This window comes from Rhynchophorus ferrugineus, unplaced genomic scaffold (genome assembly GCF_030347505.1).
Source record: "Rhynchophorus ferrugineus isolate W39M unplaced genomic scaffold, kcgeb_rfMv2 rfM2, whole genome shotgun sequence".
Lineage (NCBI taxonomy): Eukaryota > Metazoa > Arthropoda > Insecta > Coleoptera > Curculionidae > Rhynchophorus > Rhynchophorus ferrugineus.
The window spans coordinates 16,311,939-16,333,805 of record NW_027472581.1 but is presented as its reverse complement, the minus strand read 5'-3'; the positions used below and the strand labels follow the sequence as shown (position 1 = coordinate 16,333,805).

General features: G+C 33.0%; 2 protein-coding genes across 2 annotated transcripts in view; both read right to left on the bottom strand.

Annotated features, from left to right (window-relative positions):
- Positions 1-21,867, bottom strand: part of LOC143189965 (C3 and PZP-like alpha-2-macroglobulin domain-containing protein 8) — a 468,650-nt gene that overhangs the window by 344,052 nt on the left and 102,731 nt on the right. The gene's annotated exons all lie outside the window — the stretch shown is intronic.
- On the bottom strand, positions 9,134-13,091 carry LOC143191955 (uncharacterized). The gene is made up of 5 exons (XM_076397397.1): positions 12,969-13,091; positions 11,912-12,076; positions 9,617-9,974; positions 9,206-9,527; positions 9,134-9,140 (listed from the first exon to the last, which is right to left on the bottom strand). Exons 1-5 carry the CDS (start codon positions 13,089-13,091, stop codon positions 9,134-9,136), a joined length of 975 nt encoding a protein of 324 aa, XP_076253512.1.

Genomic DNA, 21,867 nt, shown 5'->3' with positions numbered 1-21,867 from the left:
TACGGTAAGTAGGTTTTGTAGGTATATTCTGATTTGTTGAAATCACTCTTGTTTTAACGGTCAACGTTAAGTGATGAAATCCCCGGTAAGTAATAAAAGGTTGGTTATAAGAAACTGGAAGATCCAGCGAATGAAATCATCACGATTATCTATTACAAATAGTTAAAAATTACCATCAAATGGGAGTAGAACTGGAAAATAATTGAGCAACATGATAAAGTCCAGGCATACATTACACAAACTGTGTAAATGTTTTTAAAGTGTAAAAGTCACATATATAAAGGCGATCTTACATTATCAGTTTTTATTCACTCAAAATCGATATTGATGAATATTGAGACAAGCACTGTTGGTCGGCCATATGAACGGGTTTACGGATTTGTAGATAAAAAATGCCAACTGACAAGAAATACAACGACAGCAGACGATTCTAATGTGGGATAAGCAACTGCTGATTCCAATATTTAACTCGTAGCTATATGTTCCTTAGGGAAATAGGGAAATTATCTGTGAATATACAATTATTATGTATTTCAATTCAATTATCGATGTAGATTTTAATGAAACACTTACTTACTTATTTAAATTACAATCAGTAATTGCATCTTGGTTCAACAAATATTATTCCACGTTTAGATCCATAACCACATAGTCGTTCTGAAATACAAATAATAAACCTATCTGTTCAAAAACTTTATGTAGGAGACCATAAGAGGTTTCCTGAAGTCTATAGGTATTTACTTCTAAAAACCATTGCTGCGTTAGTGCATAATCCTTCGCAAATTAATTTTGAGGCATTCATATTTTGATTTAGCATTTAAATAAATAATATATAACTTAAATGCCACCAAAAAAATCAAAATTACAATTTTCTTTGCATTTGTATGTCACATAGATGTTAAAAAAATTTAAATTTAAATATATTTAAAATCTACACTTTTTAGAGAGTTAACCTATTTTTCACTTATACAAATATTGGTCACAGTATAAGCCCTGAATGTGTTCAAATCGAATAATGTCGAAAATATGACGGTTTATGTAACTACTCTACAAGAAGATTTGTATAGCAAGCTCAATCAATATTTTAATAGTATCAAATTGCAAATCATTTTAAAATATGCTTCTTCAAATAGCATGAATTTTTAAGTTCATTTATTTAAAGAAATATATTTTTGCTAAGTATCCAAATTAATATGTTATGGCATATGGCTCGTTAATCAAGATAGTTTGGGTTTTTGTTTTGGATCTATTAGATATCATAGTTTCAAAAATATACATGCCTTAGCAATTTTATAAGAAAAATAAGTTTAGTAAAATTTTTATTTATAATCTGTTATAGCTCTGTTATTCTGGCTTATTGTTCCACCGTAAGAAGGAGTTCCGTAAACCAAGGTGAGATAATGTTTATAAAGGCAAGGCAAATATCTCTTTCCATACTTAGAACTCTGCTAAGATGTTTTTATTATATTTTGCGTAGATTTCTAAGCTATTTACTTTATTTTATTTATAGAGTCTATTATGTCACAGCAATTTTACGCACATTTTTCAAAAATATACATTTTAAGCCTATACGTTACAGAATACGTAATAGATTTCATGATAAAATGTTACAAGTATTATATTAAAATATGAACGATAAGTATATAATATACTTTGGATTAAAGAAGTAATTAGAATTATAAGAAGGGGGAATGAGGAATTTGTTTTCAATATAATAAAACACAGATATAAAACTTTAATAACTCCTATTAAATTAAAGACTCCAATGAAATGTGAAATGCAGAAAAGTAGTTTATTGAATTTTATTTAATTAAATTTTTTCAGAAACTAAATTGTTTCAAAAATTTCAATTTCATGGGTCAATGAAATTTGATGTCAGGTATATCACGTGCCGCATACAAATGACAAATTATAACAAGGAATCAATCAAATGTATTCACAGCAAAATGTTTATTTACAGGTGCCTATAACAGAGGTTTAAATTGACCAATAAATTTACTGGAATCGGCAATTATAACCCCATCTAGAATATATTGGAGGTAGCGACATTTTCCTCCAGAGACCTCTTGAGTTATCACTCTGTTACTCTATGACTTTAATATCAGGCACACAAGCGTTTAAGTGCCTGTATTGATGTGACTTCATGGCCAACTCAACCAAGCAATTGCTTGGTACAAATTCTGGCGGTTGCAGATCGAAAATGTCTCTAACCCCTGGCTCCAGAAGGTATTATATTTCGGTCTTCAGTTTGACTGCGGCTTCTAATGGTCAGCTCAAATACAGCACGCTATTTGCAAAGGCAATGGCGTGCACAGCCTACTATTTCCACTCCGATGCAGAGAATGTAAACTCCCAATCCCCCAGAATACGGATCTGCATGAGAACATATGACATTACTCCAAGCGTTCCAGTCCAAAAAAACAGCGCCCGTTACTCAATGCCTCATGGTTGATAAGGCACGCGAACACACGCCTAGACTCAGGCATCCTGTTCGCGAAAAGCTTCACGAACATTCTCAGTGTAAGGTTCCCCCTTGACTCTTTAGAACACGAAAATAATTTGATCAAATGCCTACCCATCCACAAACCCTGGTAGTTAAACCAGATTCGACAATCCCAGTCGTATCTCAGGAACTCTGTCGCCCGCAAGACCTTTCTATCCTGAACCCATCAAAAGACCATTTGGTTCTAGCAGGTCAACCTGGTAAAAAAGACATTGGTGTGATCACGCAAAACATTTTTTCGGTATTTAAATTTAATTTAAGTTAAATATTTGAGTAATATAATTCTCTATGGGAATGTTATCAATATCTAAGAAATGTACTTAAAAATAAACCAAAATATAAAAACAAAAAAAATGAAACTACTGAGAAAAACATGTAAAATTGCTATATAATATTAACATCATTTATAGTCGAGTGAGAACGATGACAGAAGAAATAAATTTACCCCAAAACTCGGCCCGGGTATTTATATAGGTGAACGATGTGGCTTTCTGCACTAACAAAACCGAAAGTACGGGTATTAGTCTCTAACTCGAACTTTTTTTTACCGTCGTAAGCCGGAAAAATCTCTCCAGTCAGCGGAAAAAAATCTCCGGGGGAGGAAATGAAGAAACTTTCCGACAGTGTATCATTATTAAAAAGGGACCGTGCGGCAAAAGTCCATATTTTACACAGTTACCAACTTTTAATTCGTCGACGTCGTGACCCGAGGAAAGGCAGCGCGACAACTCGCCCTGCGACCGTATTAAAACGACGACTGCGAAGTTCAAAATTAGAATATAAATTTAAAATACCGCCGCCAGAAGGATGGGGATGGCCGTCCGGTACATCGGTCGTTCGACAACCGATGCGAACAAAGTTGAATTGTCTACCGGCGGCACTTTCATCTCTCGCGTATCGGGCTCGGATTTTGTTTGTTCGGTTCGTTTCGGAAGTTTTCGCTTTGTGACGGCACGAGAAGGTAATCAACAGGTTAATTTTTCCGTAAAACTTTTTTTATTACTAGATGTATAACAATTACAAAATTATACAATAACGAAGAGAACCTTGGAAGACAATGCGCTGTATTTTGAAAAGTTTAACAAAATAAATCTAATATTTCATAGGGATGCAGAAAAAATATCGATATATCAATATATCGATATATCCCGAAAAAAATATCAATATTTTTGGTCGATATTTTTTTAGCCGACATTTTTCGATATTTTTCAAAATAAATCAAATATAATTTTTATTAACCTTTAAAATTTTCTTAAAAAGCAATGTTTACTGCTAAAATAATACATAAAAAAAATGCGACTGATATTGAAATTCAATTGGTTTAAAGATTATAGTAAGAATATGCCATAAAACTATTATATTTCGACGACTTTAGTATTCTATTTATAGATTCTTGAAGAGATTTAAAACATTTACAATTCTGTAACGATTACAAAACAATCCAAAATCACGAGAAGATATATTCAGTCCCAAGAGAAAATAATGTATGTGTGCAAATTTCACTAGGAGGCAGACATAAAAAAACCTTAAATTCAGAATATTACCTTTATTTGGTGGCACAAAATGTATAAATGTAGTCATCAGGCAATTCATCCGTTAATGATAGGGACAAGAATTATATAAATAAGAATGAATTTGTATTTACTACAAGGTGTATTTCGTACACAAATATATTCGTTAGAATTTGTATTACTATTTTGAAGGTGAAATATTTGTACTGTATTGTAAACTGTATTTAGATTATTTCAGACACAACGGCTAAGCAGTGTGAAAAAATAAAAGCTGACAAGCACATTGAGACTTATCTCAGAAATAATTAAGGAGTAACACCTTGAAACCGCAGTGATATATCTGCTGTCTAAAGAATGACATAGGTAAGTGACTTTTTTTTAAAATAAAATTACTATGTTTAATGAACTTTACTTTATATTCTAGGTCGAAGATATGGTAGTCTTTTTGGAAAGATGTTAAAAGCGATTGTTGAGTATATTGCGATTAATGGGTGTTTACTTTTACATGTTATACAAAATGTTGACAACTATTGTCGCACAACTATCATATATACTTCGAACAATAATATATCGTAAAATAATATTCCAACAACCAATGGAAAACTTAATATTTTGATGTTGTTAATAATTATTTTAGATGAAATTATTAGTAAACATCTTTTCTCTCACCAGTTGTGAAATACTTTTTCCATATTATTTAACAAATTTTGTATTAGGGAAAGTATCAATAAATGTAATTCCCTTCAATGAAAGATGAGAAAAACAACTCATAATTTTGACATATTTTTTTTTAATTGCCATTTGTAAAATAGAAATAAAAGTTATTATTTTAGATATTATAACGAGGTTCCTGCAAGCAAAATATAGATATTTTAATTTTTCGTGTTCCTCTATGAGGTTTTTATATAATTATATGTATCATTATTAATCATTAATAGACATTAAACACATCTTTGTCTGTCATATCTTTATAATGATAATTAAATTACGAGGAAAACAGGGTTATTTTCTCGAAAACAAAACATGTCATTCATAATCCCGCCAATTTTTCCCATGTTCACTCAAATTTGTTGGCCCGATCCGCGGCACCTATGACTATGTTCTGTTCGTCGTCAAGCGCTGAAAGTCGTTAGAGCGAACACTGGAACTAAACAAAGCGCATGCGCACTACGTCTTTGAATCAATTTTGTAACCTGTTCGGCACGAATGTTCGCCGAATTCAGTTCTACTCATGCGCATTTTCTATTTTCTCACGAAATTCGCCACGAATGCTCAGGTCTGTACCCACCATAATATATTACCTCGAACAGGAACAAAATCATAGGATAATACTCGCTTGCCTCTAAGTATTGATACTATTAATATTAAATTGTTGGGGTTTTATTGGAAATATTTTTTGTGTACTGCAGCTGCAGTGAATGAAAATGTGTAATGCGACCAAAATTTTTAAAAAGGGAATAGCAATGTAATATAATATAACCAAACAGAAATTGTCTAAATGAAATAAACTGTAGTTTTTCAATATTATGTGATCCATATAATCAAAATTTAATGCAATTATTTCACAGGCCCTATCAGTCAGGGAAATATTTTTACAAAACTCAGGAATATGGAGCTCTTTGATACAGACCTATTTCAAATTGTTATTCGGGAAACATAAATGAATTGTCTGAGTTCAATTTCTAGAAATAAGCCTGAAAAAAGATAAAAAGATATGCTGCAGAATGGATGGCAGAAAAATTTGGTCGCTGAATATTATGCCTTCCTGCTTGTCACTGCCAAAGTGACAAAAATTATTAACACCTTCAATTTGTATGAAGTTCGTGGGTCAAATAGAAGAGTACATCAACAAATGATAGAATTGCAAGTAATTAAATTAAACAGTTAATCTGATAGCAAAAACGACAGTGATTATATTAAAGTTTACTGATATTGACATATAGCAAAATGTCGACAAATACCAATATTTTTATTAAAATACTAGCTGACCCGACAGACTTCGTCCTGTCAAAAAGATTTGTAATGTGGCAGTTTTTGTGCCTACGTATTTTAAAAAATTCTCCTGAACAGAACCATCACCCTGGTGATAGGGCGTTGTGAATAAAAAATAATTAAATAAAACATATATAAGGATTGAAAAGTAAGTAATCGCTTTATTGTTAATCATGTGAATCATAATTATTATTATTATTATCATTGTAGTGCTTTGTGGTATACGATGTTTTTTGTTTGATTACCTGGCGCATAGATAAACAAATCTGATGGTTTTCCAACACGGGAACAGGCAACATACAATTGACCATGTGAGAAACATGGGTTTTCTAGATTAATACCACAAACACTTAATGATTGTCCCTGGGACTTGTTTATAGTCATAGCAAAAGCAAGCCGCACTGGAAACTGTAGTCGTTTAAACTCAAATGGCACATCAGTCGGAATCATTGGGATGCGCGGTATGAGAACATCTTCTCCTTTATACTTTCCTTTGAGTATAGTTGCTTCTATCACATTGTTTAGTAATTTTTTTATCGCTAACCGTGTACCGTTGCAAAGACGCGGTTGGTTGATATTTCGCAACATTATAACCACCGATCCAACCTTTAATTGAAGATTGTGAGGTGGCAATCCTGGCAAATCCAGCGAGTTTAAAAATTCCGGTGGATAGTTGACTACATCATCTTGATTAGTAGCCGAATCAACTGATTTATATATCCTCAATTCGCCTGTAATTTGTTCTTGAATTTTGAAATTTAATTCATTTACATCTATGTTTTTTGCAGCCAGTATAGCTCGTTCGCTCAACCAATCATGGTTTCTGTAATTTTGAGAAACATCTGGAAACACCTTCTGAATAAGTTCATCTTTTCATCGAAAACTTTAAGGAAAGTTAATGCAGCCAGTCAACATGTCTATAGGAAATTTGCCATTACCAATGTCAATGAGTTGTTTAGAGAATATGTTTCCAGATTGGTCATTTTGCAACTCGACACGCATATTCTTGCTTAAATGAAGTACTTTGACATGTTTCCACAAATTGGAGGACTTTAGATATGCATTGAGTTCATCAGCTGGCGTTGATTGTGGAATCACTGGCAATGTTTGACGAAAATCTCCTGCTAATAAAATCATTGCACCACCAAATCGGTTATTATTGCTACGTAGATCTTTTAAGGTTCTGTCTAAAGCCTCCAAAGATTTTTTATGTGCCATCGTGCATTCATCCCAAACAATCAATTTACATTGCTGCAAAACCTTTGTCATTACAGAGTTCTTCGAAACGTTGCAAGTTGGAGTTTCATTGCTTTGCATATTTAATGGCAATTTTAGTGCTGAATGGGCTGTTCGACCACCTTCAAGCAAAGTTGTTGCGATTCCCGACGAACCGAGTGCAAGGCCAATTTTATTTTGTGAGCGAATTGTTGCTAATATTAATGAAATCAAAAAAGTTTTTCCGGTACCACCAGGTGCATCTAAGAAGTAAATCCCTCCAGTTTCATCATTTGTTACTTTCATAAGAGTTTCAAATACATACTTCTGTTGTTCATTTAACAGTGGAAGATTTGTTTGAATTAATTCTTTCAAAGCGTTGAGATCATACAGTCTTTCTCGATGCAACTCTTGGTTAAAAGCGTCATGCATTGGACGATTGGGCGCGGTCAGGCCTAATTGAATTAATAGTTTGTTTGACATTATCAAGCACATGTCCTCAATTGAAATCAATGCTTCATTGCAAATTTCTTCACTGATTTGTATATTTGGATTTCCCATTCTATTCCGTATTTGATACAAAATATCATCACACATATAATCTTTGTACTACATCCACAAATCAATTGGGTTTGATGGGAAGCATGTAGATATGATTATAGAAAACAATGTTCGTATTTCATGAGCGTGTGATGATATTACAGCATCACTGAGAGTTTGAACCCAATGAGCGTCATTTTCAAGCAATTGCAAACGTTGACAGGCTTCTCTGTAGGATCCACACAATTCACCATCAACAGTTCGTAACTGTTGGAATGATGTTGGGCCACGTACATTGACTAATAGCAGTCGTAAATAAAAACATTCATCATTGCTTGGATGTACTGAATAAATCCGGCCAATCGCATCGGTGGAATATACATCTGTATATCTGGAACTGGCTTTCCTTGTTTCCGTCGTATAAATCTCCTTGAGGATTGATTCCCGGTATAATATTTTGGCATTTCAGAATATAGCAATGTTTGTGCGAAATCATCGTTTTGGCATGTCTCAAAAAAAACTGGTTAATGTAGTAGATGGTGGCTGAGCAGCTCTTTGTACTACGTTCTGTGCTGTAAAATACACTCTTTGTCCATTTTCTAAATGCACAGCTAAGTGAACAACAGAAGGGTGTCTCTCATGAATAGGAAAAGAAAATATTCACCAAACTGCTTCATTGCTACTGACATAGCGGCCCATTTGGTATTGGGTAACTTCATCATTAGAATTCTCTGCACCAATTCCAATCACAGCCATATCACTCCCTTTGGTTACATATTTGCAAATGTATTTAATCGATTTCACTGAATGGCAAGATTCAATGTTGATATGTGCTTTGAATGTCTTTGATAAAATGGGTGAATATGGAACAATCCAACGATTATCTATTTCAATATCTTGTTGATTTAATTTGACAATTGTTGATTTTCCATTGTCTGCTGTCGATCTGCGACGATACAATGGATAACCGTCATTACCAGTAATTGTTTCCGATATTAATGTCCGTGGATATCGTTTTGAACATTTACCATCCATCATACACGGTGAATTTTGATTAAGAGTTCCACAGAGACCATGTATCATGTTTTTGATAACTACCTCATGCAATCCAGGATCTACTTGTACATTAGGGATTTCAGCTGATATCACTGCATCAACTTCATTTGGCCTTATCTTTTCAACCAACCAAATCAAAATGTGTGCATGTGGCAATCCTCGTTTCTGCCACTCCACAGAATACATCCAGCAGCGTGTCTCACCAAACACATTATGTTTTACGATGAAATTCATTAAAGATTTCAACTTTTGTATAAAGACTCTGGCTGTAATATCATGACGATCAATGGGTGATTGCCCAGGGAATAACTCCTGCTTAATTTCTATCCATTGCGGATTGCATGTAAATGTGATGAACAAATCTGCTGTACCATAATGACGAACATACGACATGGCATCTTGAGCATATTCGTGCATATGCCGAGGCCTTCCGATGTATGTTGCTGGAAGAATAGTTATCCGACCGACATTCTGTGCATTTCCATCAGTATTAATCGCATCTCGAAGGTGAATATACTCTTCAGATCGGAGTTTGGTTTGATTCAACCTGATGAATGTTAATCTCTCCGTTTCAATTTTAACATACATGTCAACAACATATTTGTGATATAATCGCCGACATTTCAATATGTGATTATCTTCATTTTCCCGAATCATTAGGCGGTATGAATAATAGTTCATTGAACTGACTTTTTTGTTGGTTTCAGAACCTGTAAACAGATTTTGTTTTAATAACATTCAAATACATAATATAGTGACTGAGATATTATCGCCATAGCTAAACTAATATTTTAGTTACCTGTAATGGGATTTATCATTTTTATTGATAAATCGTAGCCATCTTCACCTTGCCAAAATATAATGGGATATTGCAGTGCATCATATGAGCGGTGTGTTTCCTTTATACGTTGTAATTGATCATTCCGACGATGTAAAACAATATCACGGGATTCCAAATTTTCTCCAACTACAACGATAGCAACTTCATCAATAGTTGGTGCATTAAAACGTCTTGTATGTTGACCTGCAGGTGTTTTATCAGCTCTGATTACAATTTTGTGATTATCGGATGGCATCAGATCCAGGGCAGTTTTAAACAATATAATCAATTGATTGTGTTGATGAAATAAAGTTTGTAATTGTTCTACAATAGACCTCTTTACTTAATTGTTATGTGCACAACGCAGATCAATTTCTTGTGGTGAATTGCCCATAAAATAAATTTGCAGGAATTTGTTGTCGCTATCTGACACTGGTAACAGTGAACCTGCTCTGTGATATATTTGCCCTTGTATCTGTAAATAAAAAAAATATCATGGTGTGGTATAAATTAATGGATTGTCAGTGATCAAACTTAAATAATATTTGATCTTAAAATGTATATATTTAGTTTTAACTAATATCTATCAAATATAAAATATAATAAAAGTGTCACTGAAACTGAATCACCATATAATATGATGACTAAGTGATATATTTCGTAATGATTAAGAAATTGAAGATTAGTAACACATCTTAACTTTGGTGACAGAAAATTTTGTTCGCTAAAATAATTATGAGTAACTGCTATAATACATACCTTGAAAGTTGGCATAAAATTTTCCCGAACTGCATTTGTTGCCCCAAATGAAGTCATTTGAAAGCAATTGTTATATTGTTGGATATGTGTCAAAAAGTGTATAGAATCTGTTCCTATTCCTGAAACCAATGAGTACAATGGTTCTGGTGGTGGATCCAATGGTATCAATTTCACTTTACCATTTGCGCAACACAATCCATTGGCTTCGTTTATGTATTTTAATGCCTTACAGTGTGAGCAAACCAAGTTCATAGAACCAATAACAACACATTGGTAGTTACTGTAGTCAATTGACACATCGTAACTGAAAGCAGCTCGATTCAAACTTGCGCGATTATTAGTTGAATGTCGCGCTCGCGCTTCACGCGTTTGTGATATCCGAATTCTTTCACGTTCATTTCCGTCGTCACGTTCTTGTGCAGTACGATTAGATCGGTAATTAGCTTGGTTTATAGAATTTCTGGTTCTTCTACCTAAATTGCTTCGTCTTATAGGAGGCATATCAAATATAAATTATTTTTTCACTAATCACGAACTAAACAAACACTAACTAACTAAACACTCTGCACAAAACACGATATACGAATTTGTTTCGTGTATCAGTTGACAATTCATCTGTCATCTGTCAAAAGCCATCTGTAACAGACAACTTTTTTTTTAAAATTTGATATGACTTGAACTCAAATCCTTTTAAGCCGTACGAATTGTTTTATTTATTTAAAATTTGGATATTAAAAATAATAAAACACTGTTGGTAACGCGATTTTTGTTTGACTGATGTAATGACGTGGAAACTGATGCATTTTATCTCGCGTGCCGAAACTAATACAAAAGAAACGCGAGTTTCGGAACGCGACATTAAACTCCTCCAACTATGTATTCTGTGCTCCAACGCACACACGCACATTGTTTTGATAGATATGATCTTTGACGTTAGGAACACATCTACATTGCTTAGACAACAGTGAGTGCTTGTAATTTAATATGAACTTTATACCATAGCAATAAAGCTCAAATTGACTACGTTTTAGTTACAAATCATTTGTATGGGAAAAAGAAAAGGGCTATTTTTAAGGTTTTTCCAGCAATAATTCTAATTTTTCTCGCCGTAAAAACCATCCCTGAACTTCAACGAACATTTTAAAAAAAGATTTGGCCAAATTGGTCCAGGCGTTGTTGAGTTATGCGCTTACCAACACATTTTGCGATTCCTTTTTATATATAAGATTATAAATATATTAAAATTATATTAGATGTACTATAATGTTAAAATAAGTTATATATATAATTTTTTATTAATTACATCTTACATACGATATGCTTAGTACAATATTAATTTAAAATTAATTTATTACTACTGTTCTGTTGTACTTGCATTAATATACAAGTAAAATGTGTATGGGATAATTAGAATAAAACTAATCTACTTAAGCTAAATAAAAATACACTTATACACTAAACTAGTTGATGTGGTTTGGTTCGCTTAAATCTTCTGATTTCCAGTGTGTTGTTCACTTCGTGTCTCCATTTGACTCCGAGGTCGTGGTGCAGCTTTTCACTGATGACGTAGCGATAAGCACTGATAATTAATCGTAAAACTTTGTTTTGGGTGTCTTGGATTGTTATAGGCTTTACGATTCTCAATACCGTTGAGATATATTCCGACCTGTTTAGCTGATTCTGCTTAAGAAATCGGTTATCCATCAAGTGATATAATTAAGTTTTTGTCAACTTGCCGCAACGTAAAATTAACATGGACAGATTTGGAGGTATTAAGCTGTATGTTCCAGTCTCCAGTCCATTTGTAGATTTTGTTGACCGCTACTTGTACTTCGTCGACAAATCCAAGTACATTTTTACAGTTACAAGTACATACGTTAAATATGATATGATATTATTTTATTTATATTGAAATTTTGTTATATTTTTAAGATATCCGATAAATTGCGACGTTATGATCTTTGAAATTGTGATGGCATGAGTACATTGTTATTTTGGGTGGATTATATGATATATTATGCAGTATTTTAAACCTATTTAGCACTAAGGGCCGCGGCGTTTACTGGAACAAAGTACTTTCATGTTTTTTAATCATTTCTTCACATTAAAAGCATTGACTGGGTCTAAGTGATACTATATATAGTAATCAAAATCCATCATTTCCATCATTTCCAACAACTTTTTTTAAAAGGAAAAAGAAGAAAATAGAAAGTAACAATAGACAAACAATTCACAAAGTCATATCTTATATAATAAAGGCTTGAATTTGCAAAAACATATCTTTAAAAATTATCTTGCAGTCCTTCTAATTATTAATCAACAAAAAGAAACTTCAAACGTAATTCAAGGAAAAATTCTTCGAAAAGTAATTGATACTTTTAAAACAACAATCTAATACCCGCGGGGGGTTATTAAATATTCCCTTTATATTTACCCCGGGCGGGTGTCTGAATTAAAAAGCACCTGACATAAAAGGCATTTTAATTACGCCGATGATGCTTAGAATTCATATTAAAAGAACTCGACAAAGTAGCTAGAGAACAACTCATTCCGTTCAACACCGAAAACTTACTTTTTCTCGGACCAGAGATCTTTTTATTCTTGCCCTAAACTTTTCTCTCGTTTCGTTTTTTTCCGGTTCCTTTGTTTTTGTGTTCGCCCAGCCTTCGCGATAGAAGGAGCCAAACAAGAACATGAAAAAAGGGCGTTATATTTTAGTTGTTTTTATTTAGGAGGTATAAAAATGAAGCTGAAAAATTTGGCGAAAATTAGGAATATAACAACGGCGAGTAGGTGTTGCGCTGAACGGATCGAAAATTATTCGTTTTATAGAAGTTTTTGTTATGTATAGCCCGTCTAAAACAACAGTGAACTCACATTATAACGATATCGACTGGGTTGTCTGGTCTGCAAATCAGTATTTTTTTCTAATTTTATTCTAATTAAAAAGGGACAAAATGCTGTCTGATGCTTCCGAACGTGTTACCGAATTAGCTTACAAAATATGCCCGGTTGTCAAATGTCTGTACGACTCTTCAAAGCCCTAATCTTGATATTTAGAGATTAGAAACAAACAAACGTTGTTTTGGCGCTTCGGTTGTTTTGATATATTTTAAATCGCTGTTTAATATATGTGTTTGCTCTGATTGAATATCAGTTACTTCAAACAGGAACAATGTAAGGAGTCCCTTCTTGCCAGTAATGCATTAGAGAGGATACTACTAAATATTAAGTTGCTGAGGTTTTCGCTTGAAATATTTTTTAGTTAGAGCCACTGTACTGAATATTACTATGAACATGGTAATTAAAATATCACGAAAAGTTAAGATCAATTTAATATTAGATTCACCAAACAGAAACGGTCCACATACGCAGCGGGTGAAGAATGGAGATGATGGTAATAACTTTGATGTTTTTCCTTTTCCTAATAAAATATATGGAGGTTATAAAAAAAGTTTGCTTTTTTTGTTATTGTGTTGGAAATATAACCATAATTCAATACAACTATTCCAGAGGAACTGTTAATCTGGGAAGTATTCTCAGAAAACATATTAAAAATGGAACATCAAGCCACCCATGGTAATACAGTAAAAAAAACCGTGTAGACTGATGGAAAATATTCAAAATAAAGTAACTCGATAAAGTCTGTAATTAAGGAATGGCTTACAAAACATTAATTATGTTGTGAAGATGTTAGATAAATGAAGAATAAGAAGAAACTAATAAGTAAAATTGAGTGCCTTATTGTGTTTATGCAATTTTTTTTAGGAATAAACCTAAATTATGGCCACGGAGATGGCTTCCATCCAAATTGTTGTAAAGTTGTGGCAATGAATCCGACATACGAAGACGAAGGCATACAACCAAATATTGTTTGAACAGGTGGACACAAGCATTGTCTACAATAACACCTTTGGACTGGATGAACTCACACAGTAAAAGCGACGCTGGCTGCATGAAAATTTATGAAATAATATGTGCATTAGATGTACTATAATTTTAATATAAATTATGTTTGATAACATCTGCTTACTGTTATTTTAGACGAACTGTAGTATATAAATTAGCTATTTTAGTAACATTTCAATTTACTTTAGATATTTACGATATTTTTAGCGTATATAGGCCCAGATTTTGTTGGACAATTTGGCAGAATGCGAATTTATCTATTAATATATAACATTTTAGGACAATTAGTGGACACGAATATTAAAAAAAATAATTTAACATATAACAGTTCAATTGAAAAGTCCCCGGCCTGACAAATAAAGGACGCTACTAGAATTAAATCCATATGTTTTTTAGTTAGCCCTAACTGTCAAAAGATTCGTGTATAAATTTGACAGCTATTGGATCATTAGTTTGTGAATTATAGCATTTTCAGTGAAGCAACTTTTGTTATTGTGAAAAAATGGAAAAGGAATTTCGCGTGTTAATAAAATATTGCTTTTTGAACGGAAAAATTACAGTTGAAGCAAAAAGTTGGCTTGATACCGAGTTTCTGGACACAACCCCAGGAAAATCTACCATCAATGGTCAGTATGCTACATTTAGACATGGTGAAATGAGCACCGAAGACTGCGAACGCAGTGGACCAAGCTTGGAGCTTGGAGTGGAGAGTCAAGTGGAGCCCAAAGGAGGTTGTTATCGACGAAAACATTAAAAAATCCACAAAATGATTTTGAATGACCGTAAATTGAAATTGAATGAAATAGCAGACACCCTAAGTATATCGACTGAACCTGTACATCATCATTCACGAATATTTGGGTATGAGAAAGCTCTGTGCAAAGTGCGTCCGGGGCGAGCTCACATTTGATCAAAAACAACGACGAGTTGATGATTCGGAACAGTGTTTGAAGATGATCAAGCGTAATAAATCCGAGTTTTTGCGTCGACAGGTAACAATGCTCCATGATGATGAAACATGGCTCCATCATTTCACCCCGAAGTCCATTCGACAGTCATCTGAGTGAACTGTACACGATGAACCCGCACCAAAGCGTGGGAAAATGCAACAGCCCGCTGGCAAGGTTATGGCATCTGTGTTTTGGGACGCGCATAGTATAATTTTATTGATTTCCTTGAAAAAGGAAGCACAATCAACAGCGACTATTATACAGCGTTAATGGACCGTTTGAAGGACGAAATCGCCGAAAAACGGCCGCATTTGAAGAAATAGAAAATGCTGCTTCACCAATAAAATACACCGTGTCACAAGTCAGTGAAGACGATGGCAAAATCCATGAATTGGGAATCGAATTGCTTCCTCATCTACCGTGTTCTCCAAATCTGCCCCCCAGCGATTATTTCCTGTTCTCCGATCTCAAAACAATGCTCGCTGGGAAGAAATTTTCGTCGAATGAAGAGGTGATCGCCGAAACTAAGGCCTATTTTTAAGTAAAGAACAAATCGTACTACAAAAATGGTATCGAAAATTTGGAGGGTCGCTATAATCAGTGTATCAGTGTGTTTTAATATGGTAGGCCGGTAACTTTTCAATTGGCCTATTAACTTGGATCAATTCATAATTGTTATGTTGTTTGTATTTACTAATATACATTTCGTTATTAAATAACTTACGATAACATAAATAAAAGCTTTTAACAGATATAGTGAAATAATAAAAATGAAAGAAATAAATCGAGGCAACAGCAAAGAACAGAAACAGAAATAACTACAAATTAATTTCTAATCTGTCTTGTATGTCTTGATTATTCTCTCGTAATGTTATATTCTTCATCCAGCAGGGTCTATGTAATTTGCATATGACAAACATGTACAGTATTATGGCCAACATGTCAGTACCCAGATACATTCATATTATATATGCTTTCTTCTTCCTTATTTTTAATAAGCACTCTGAAAAATGATACTAAAACTGATATATACAAATTTAACATATCGTAACAAACAGTGTGTTACCTAACACTTTTTTCATTTAAATGCATAGCCATTCTGAGAGCTTTGGAAATTTCCCTGTTTTAGTCATTTTGTTAACGTATTTAGGATATATTGTAATGTTTGTAATATATTATACTAACAGATACGTAGGAGCTGTACGGCGGATGACCCATCAATTCGATGTTTTTAGTGCTCAAATAGCCTCTTGTTTGAGAGTTCGCATTGTCATGATGAAGAACAATCCGGCGTCTCTTGTGTGTTTTCCTTATTTCACCGAAGACTTCTGGCAAACAAATGGTTGTGTACCAATTAGAATTTACTGTTCTACGATCACTGTTGCAAATGACCCATAGAGTCGACTGCTGCTTACTTTAGGGCATATACGAATATATCCATGATTCGTCATCTGTCACGATTTTACAAACGTTTTTCGAAGCACCGCGAGTGAATTTCTTAAGCATTTCTTTGCACCAATCGACACGAGCCTTTTTTTGAGCGATTGTCAAATTGTGAAATATCCAACACGAACATAGCTTTCGCACAGCTAAGTGTTCATGTAAAATCGCATATATGTTGTTGGAACTAATGCTTAAGCATACCTAAATTTTACAATAGGCGACATGATAATCTAGCTTAATCAGTTCGCACACAGTATCGATGTTTTCTGGCAGAACTGCCGATTTTGGAGGACCTTCAAGAAATTCGTCGGGCAACGAACTACAACCACGATTGAATTTACTAAACCAGCGATACACGGTGGCTTTTAATGGAGCTTCATCGCCAAAAGTCAAGTTAAGTTGATTGGTGCACTTTTATTGTGATAATCCACCTCGAAAATCGTGAAAAATCATTGCACGAAAATATTCACGATTCAGTTCCATTTTTTGCCGAGACGAAACTTCCAATTAAATATAAAATAAATAAATAGCGTCCGTGTGACAAAAAGTTCTGAGTACGTATTTCGTCAAAAATCTCAAACTTTACGATGGAACCGAGAGATGAACCCGTATGACAACAGTGTTGCCAATTCCCGAAATATAAATAGTGACCCTCGTATTATACTAACGGAATATAGCTTTGCTATATTTTTTTCATTTCCTCTATTACTAATGAAAAAATTAAGCTTCAGTTATTTTTTTCTGAACTTAATTAGTTTAAATTAACTTATATATCTTATTAAATATGTTATGTTATTAAATATGAATAATAAAATGAAAACGTTTTATGGGTAATATATAATTACAGTTCATGCGATGTCAGTCCTCCGCTTTATTTTGTTCAATAGACTTTATTGATTTAAACGTAGCACATATTCAACGGTGAATAGGTACTTGTCTAGTAAACACAAACGGAATATCTAATGGCTTTTAAAGCTACAATTTATCTATATTACAAGGTAGAATAACTGTCATAATGTATTTTAAACTAGGACAAACTAAGGAAACATTATCATTAGTGAATCTAAAGACAGTAAATCGAATGTTTGTTAAAATTGTATCTAATGTCGTGTATGTCTTGTTTGATAAAGTAATGTTTTCTATGATTGATTGAAATCGTATAGAATCTCCGATATGGGTTAAAAATATATAGTCAATTCAAAATAGCAGTGACACGAGTGTCAATATAAGTCTGTCTAAAGTTGTAAATTCGTTTTACAGTCAGACAATATTATCCTTGTCATTTTATTCTATTTAAAAAGAGATAGAATGCTGTTGAGAAGTTCGAACATGTAACGGAATAAGCCTGCAAAAATTGTCCGTTTGCCAAACTTCTGAAAATTCATCAAAATATTATAATTACGGGTTATAAACCGTTGTTTAACGTAGTTAAAACGTTGTTTTAATAAATTTGAAATCGCCGCGGTTTTTATTGAAAATATTTTTTGGGCCTTACAGCTGCACTTTATATTAGTATGGATACGGTCATTAAAATATCCCAAAAAATAAAAAACAATATAACCTAAAATTGGCCAAATAGAAACCGTGTTTATGCGAAACAGGGGATGAATCAAGATCAATCTTGGGGTTTCGGAGATCAGATAGTTCTTTCAATCGAAACATAATTTAATACAATTATTTCAGAGAAAATTGTTAGAGTGGAAAGTGTGCACAAAGATCCAAAAGATATACAGCTATTTGAGAGATGTAGGACATCCGTTCATACATTGTCGGATAATCTAGCATTTAAGTGGTGTAAAGATAACCCACGAAGGGGTTTAATGGAACTTCCAGAGATTGCTTTTAAAAAAATACAATTTTCAAAAACATAACAAAATTAAGGAAGAATTATATCAATTTATATATTTAAAAGAGCCACGAATATTTCGGAATGGTACATTGGGTTGCTCATGGCAAGATGATAATAAATATATTATACAAACAATAAAAAGTTCATGGTAAAAGGTAAACGATAGAATAACTATCGATTAGTCTATTTTAGTCATAACATTTATTCATTGCAGACATATAGTTCTTCAAGCTGGAAACAAAACTCTTTATTTTCCAAGTGCAGAATTAGTATTTCTCGAAGTCAAAGGGTGACTACCATGAAGAAATCAGTTATTGTTATGTACAATGCACCATATCAACTATATATTTAGTACTCTGGTGGAGAAAATCCTAAAAAGTTCATCAAAAAAGGCTGCAATTAAGGAATGGCTTAAAGTACGTAGGTGTCGAGGAAATCATGTTAAAGAATGAACTATTTCAAATTACTACTCGGTAAATATAAATGAAATATTTAATTGCATTTTATGTAATTTACTTCTTTAGAATTCAGCCTGAGAAAAGATACATAGTAGATCAGATTAATGAATGTTATGGCCACAGAATATTATGTCTCCCTCCCTATCATTGCATTTTTAATACAATTGAGTTGATAAGGGGCATTGCAATTAATTATTACAATAGATATTCAGGTCGAGGAGGATATTCGAACCAGATCTTTCTGGATTTATGGAAAGAGGTATTGTCGAAAATAACACCTTCTGTTTGTATGAGCTCGATCAGACACATTGAAGAAGAAACTGAAAAATAGTAGAATCTTGAGCAAGTTTTTAATAGATTGGAAATAAACTGCTTGGTTGTTAACTTAACTAGTATTTCGTGACTGTAATTGAATAAAACTTTATGAATGTTGGTTTATGATTCTGACGATGAATACTGACGATTACTAAGACAGGGTGATGAAAGAGGAAACCACTAAAGGTCAGTATAAAATTAATATACTTTAATTGTAGGGAATTGTATTATAGAGCGTGAAAGCTTTATGAGCATGTGTGTTATTGCTCAGAATATACATGAACGATTGGTTAACATGTATGAGTAGAGAAATAACACTAACTATTTTGCAGATATGGCAAATGCATTAAGGAGTATGGAGTGATTAAATGTAGTTTTATCAAGAAAGATGTATACAGATAGTAACAGGACGAACTAAACGGAAATGTAGTAATATCATAATGACTTTAAAGAAACAAGAACTAAGCGTAAAACATAAATATGCTCTCTAATGAGAACTAGAACCCTACCGATACTAGTGTGGAAAAAAGCTCAATGTATATATAATAAAACAAGTCTAACCTATAAATTATTGTGGCTGTAAAATTAATTGTACTATAATGTTAAAATAAATTGCATTTAATAGAATATTTGTTCAATTATTTTATTTTTATTAAAATTTTGTTATGTGTCAGAGCCTAAATGTACTAAAACACAGCAACATTGCGACCTTTCCCGTATCACCGCTATTTTGAATTGACTATATATAAAGTTACGATAAAAACAGAATACAAAAATATAATTGGGTTTAAAAAATAATTACTTATTTTGCTACTTATGGTTAGATTTGATATGTCTTTGTTTATAAATTTGCAGCATATAACACACCATTAAAAAGCACTTGGGTTATCATATACAAGACGCCACTTCCTAGTCTTTTGCTGTTATTTCGACGATGGTAGGCAATTTATGTTCACTCTAGTACATATTCCAAACAGCTACAATAGCATTTGCAACAATATGAGTACACATACCATGTTCTTATTTAATCACCACTAAACAATGAAATTGTTATTCATATCTTTGCTTGTCAACTTTGTCACTATTTTTTAATTTGCTCCAGTCACCAATCAAAAAGATAATGTTCTGGTATTATTTTTATGAATTGCATAAAACATTCACTGATAACAGGTCAATTGAAAACTCACCGGCATAGTACAATACAGTTTTTTGGCAAAATTAGTTTTTTTTATTCAACATAATTCTCTTCAAGTGTAATACACTGATTATTGCGACCCTGCAACTTTTCGATACCATTTTTGTAGTACCTGTTAGAATACCTGTTAGATATAAGAAATTAATAATTATATAAATGCATATTGATAGAATTAGTAAATAATAAAAATAATGTGATGTATATTATCGAAAGAGCATGGCAGAACTAGCCCCTGTAGTACCTCTTGTTCACTTCCTTGTAGTTTAAAATTATTTACAGCGATATATCGTATTTTCACCAACAATTATCGCTCAACAAAGTACATGCGTTGATGCATGCATCTTTATAACTCTTCTCATAAATAAATACACCCATGCGAGATTCTAAATTTAGCAATATTCTCTGTTTTTTTTTGGGATTGCGTTCCTATCCTGTATTACCTCCGCATAACCTTGATATAACCTAATATCCTGTCTAACCTCCCGTCGACAACATGTATTATCTTACGTCAAAATGAATAAGTCTTATATCAATCAGTGTTGATAATAGACAATCGTTCAATACAAATACAACAAACGAATATTTCTTGTATATGTATGTATGTATCTGTATTTCTTTGTATATGTATGTATGTATCTGTATTTCTTGCACATGTATGTATCAAATCAGTCGTGGTTGGTGCATCCAAAAAAAAACATAAGAGTCTCTCAAAAATAATTATGTAATCTCAAGAAAATTCATCCAAACGAATAGAGATGCTGAACAAAATGTTAAACAGGAGGATCCCTACTATTCTCCGACCCGTTGGAATTTTAATATACAGACTATTAATGTTGTGTACGAAAATACAAGCCATCTCATTGAGAGTATGGATCAAGTAGAATATGATTTCTTCAACAACACTGTCTATAGTGCAACATTCTCTATTTGCGGAACGGTAATTAATCCCAATTTTCGGATAATTTATTTCCATAATGTGATGCCCTACGTAGGTAACATTTTAAACAATTGCAGAAAAGAAAAATCGAACGTACTGGAATAAGCGACGCTATCGATAATTTTGAAGGTATTATAATTCAAGTTCGAAATAATATTGATAACACCATTAGTGAAACATCAGATATAATAAGCCATATCAAGGGCCAGCTGAAAATAAACGTAACCGTCTAGGCAACAGTATATTTGATCACCGAATTTTAGCTTTAGAGGTGGGTGATGTTATAATAAATTGTACAAAAGATCGGTTTTGTTTTAAAGGGCAGTCCATTAGTAGCATCACTTTTCTTTTCATAATATTTTGGGTATTGCGGTAAATTTCCTGAGGATAAACTGACTTCCGTATGTTGCTTTTA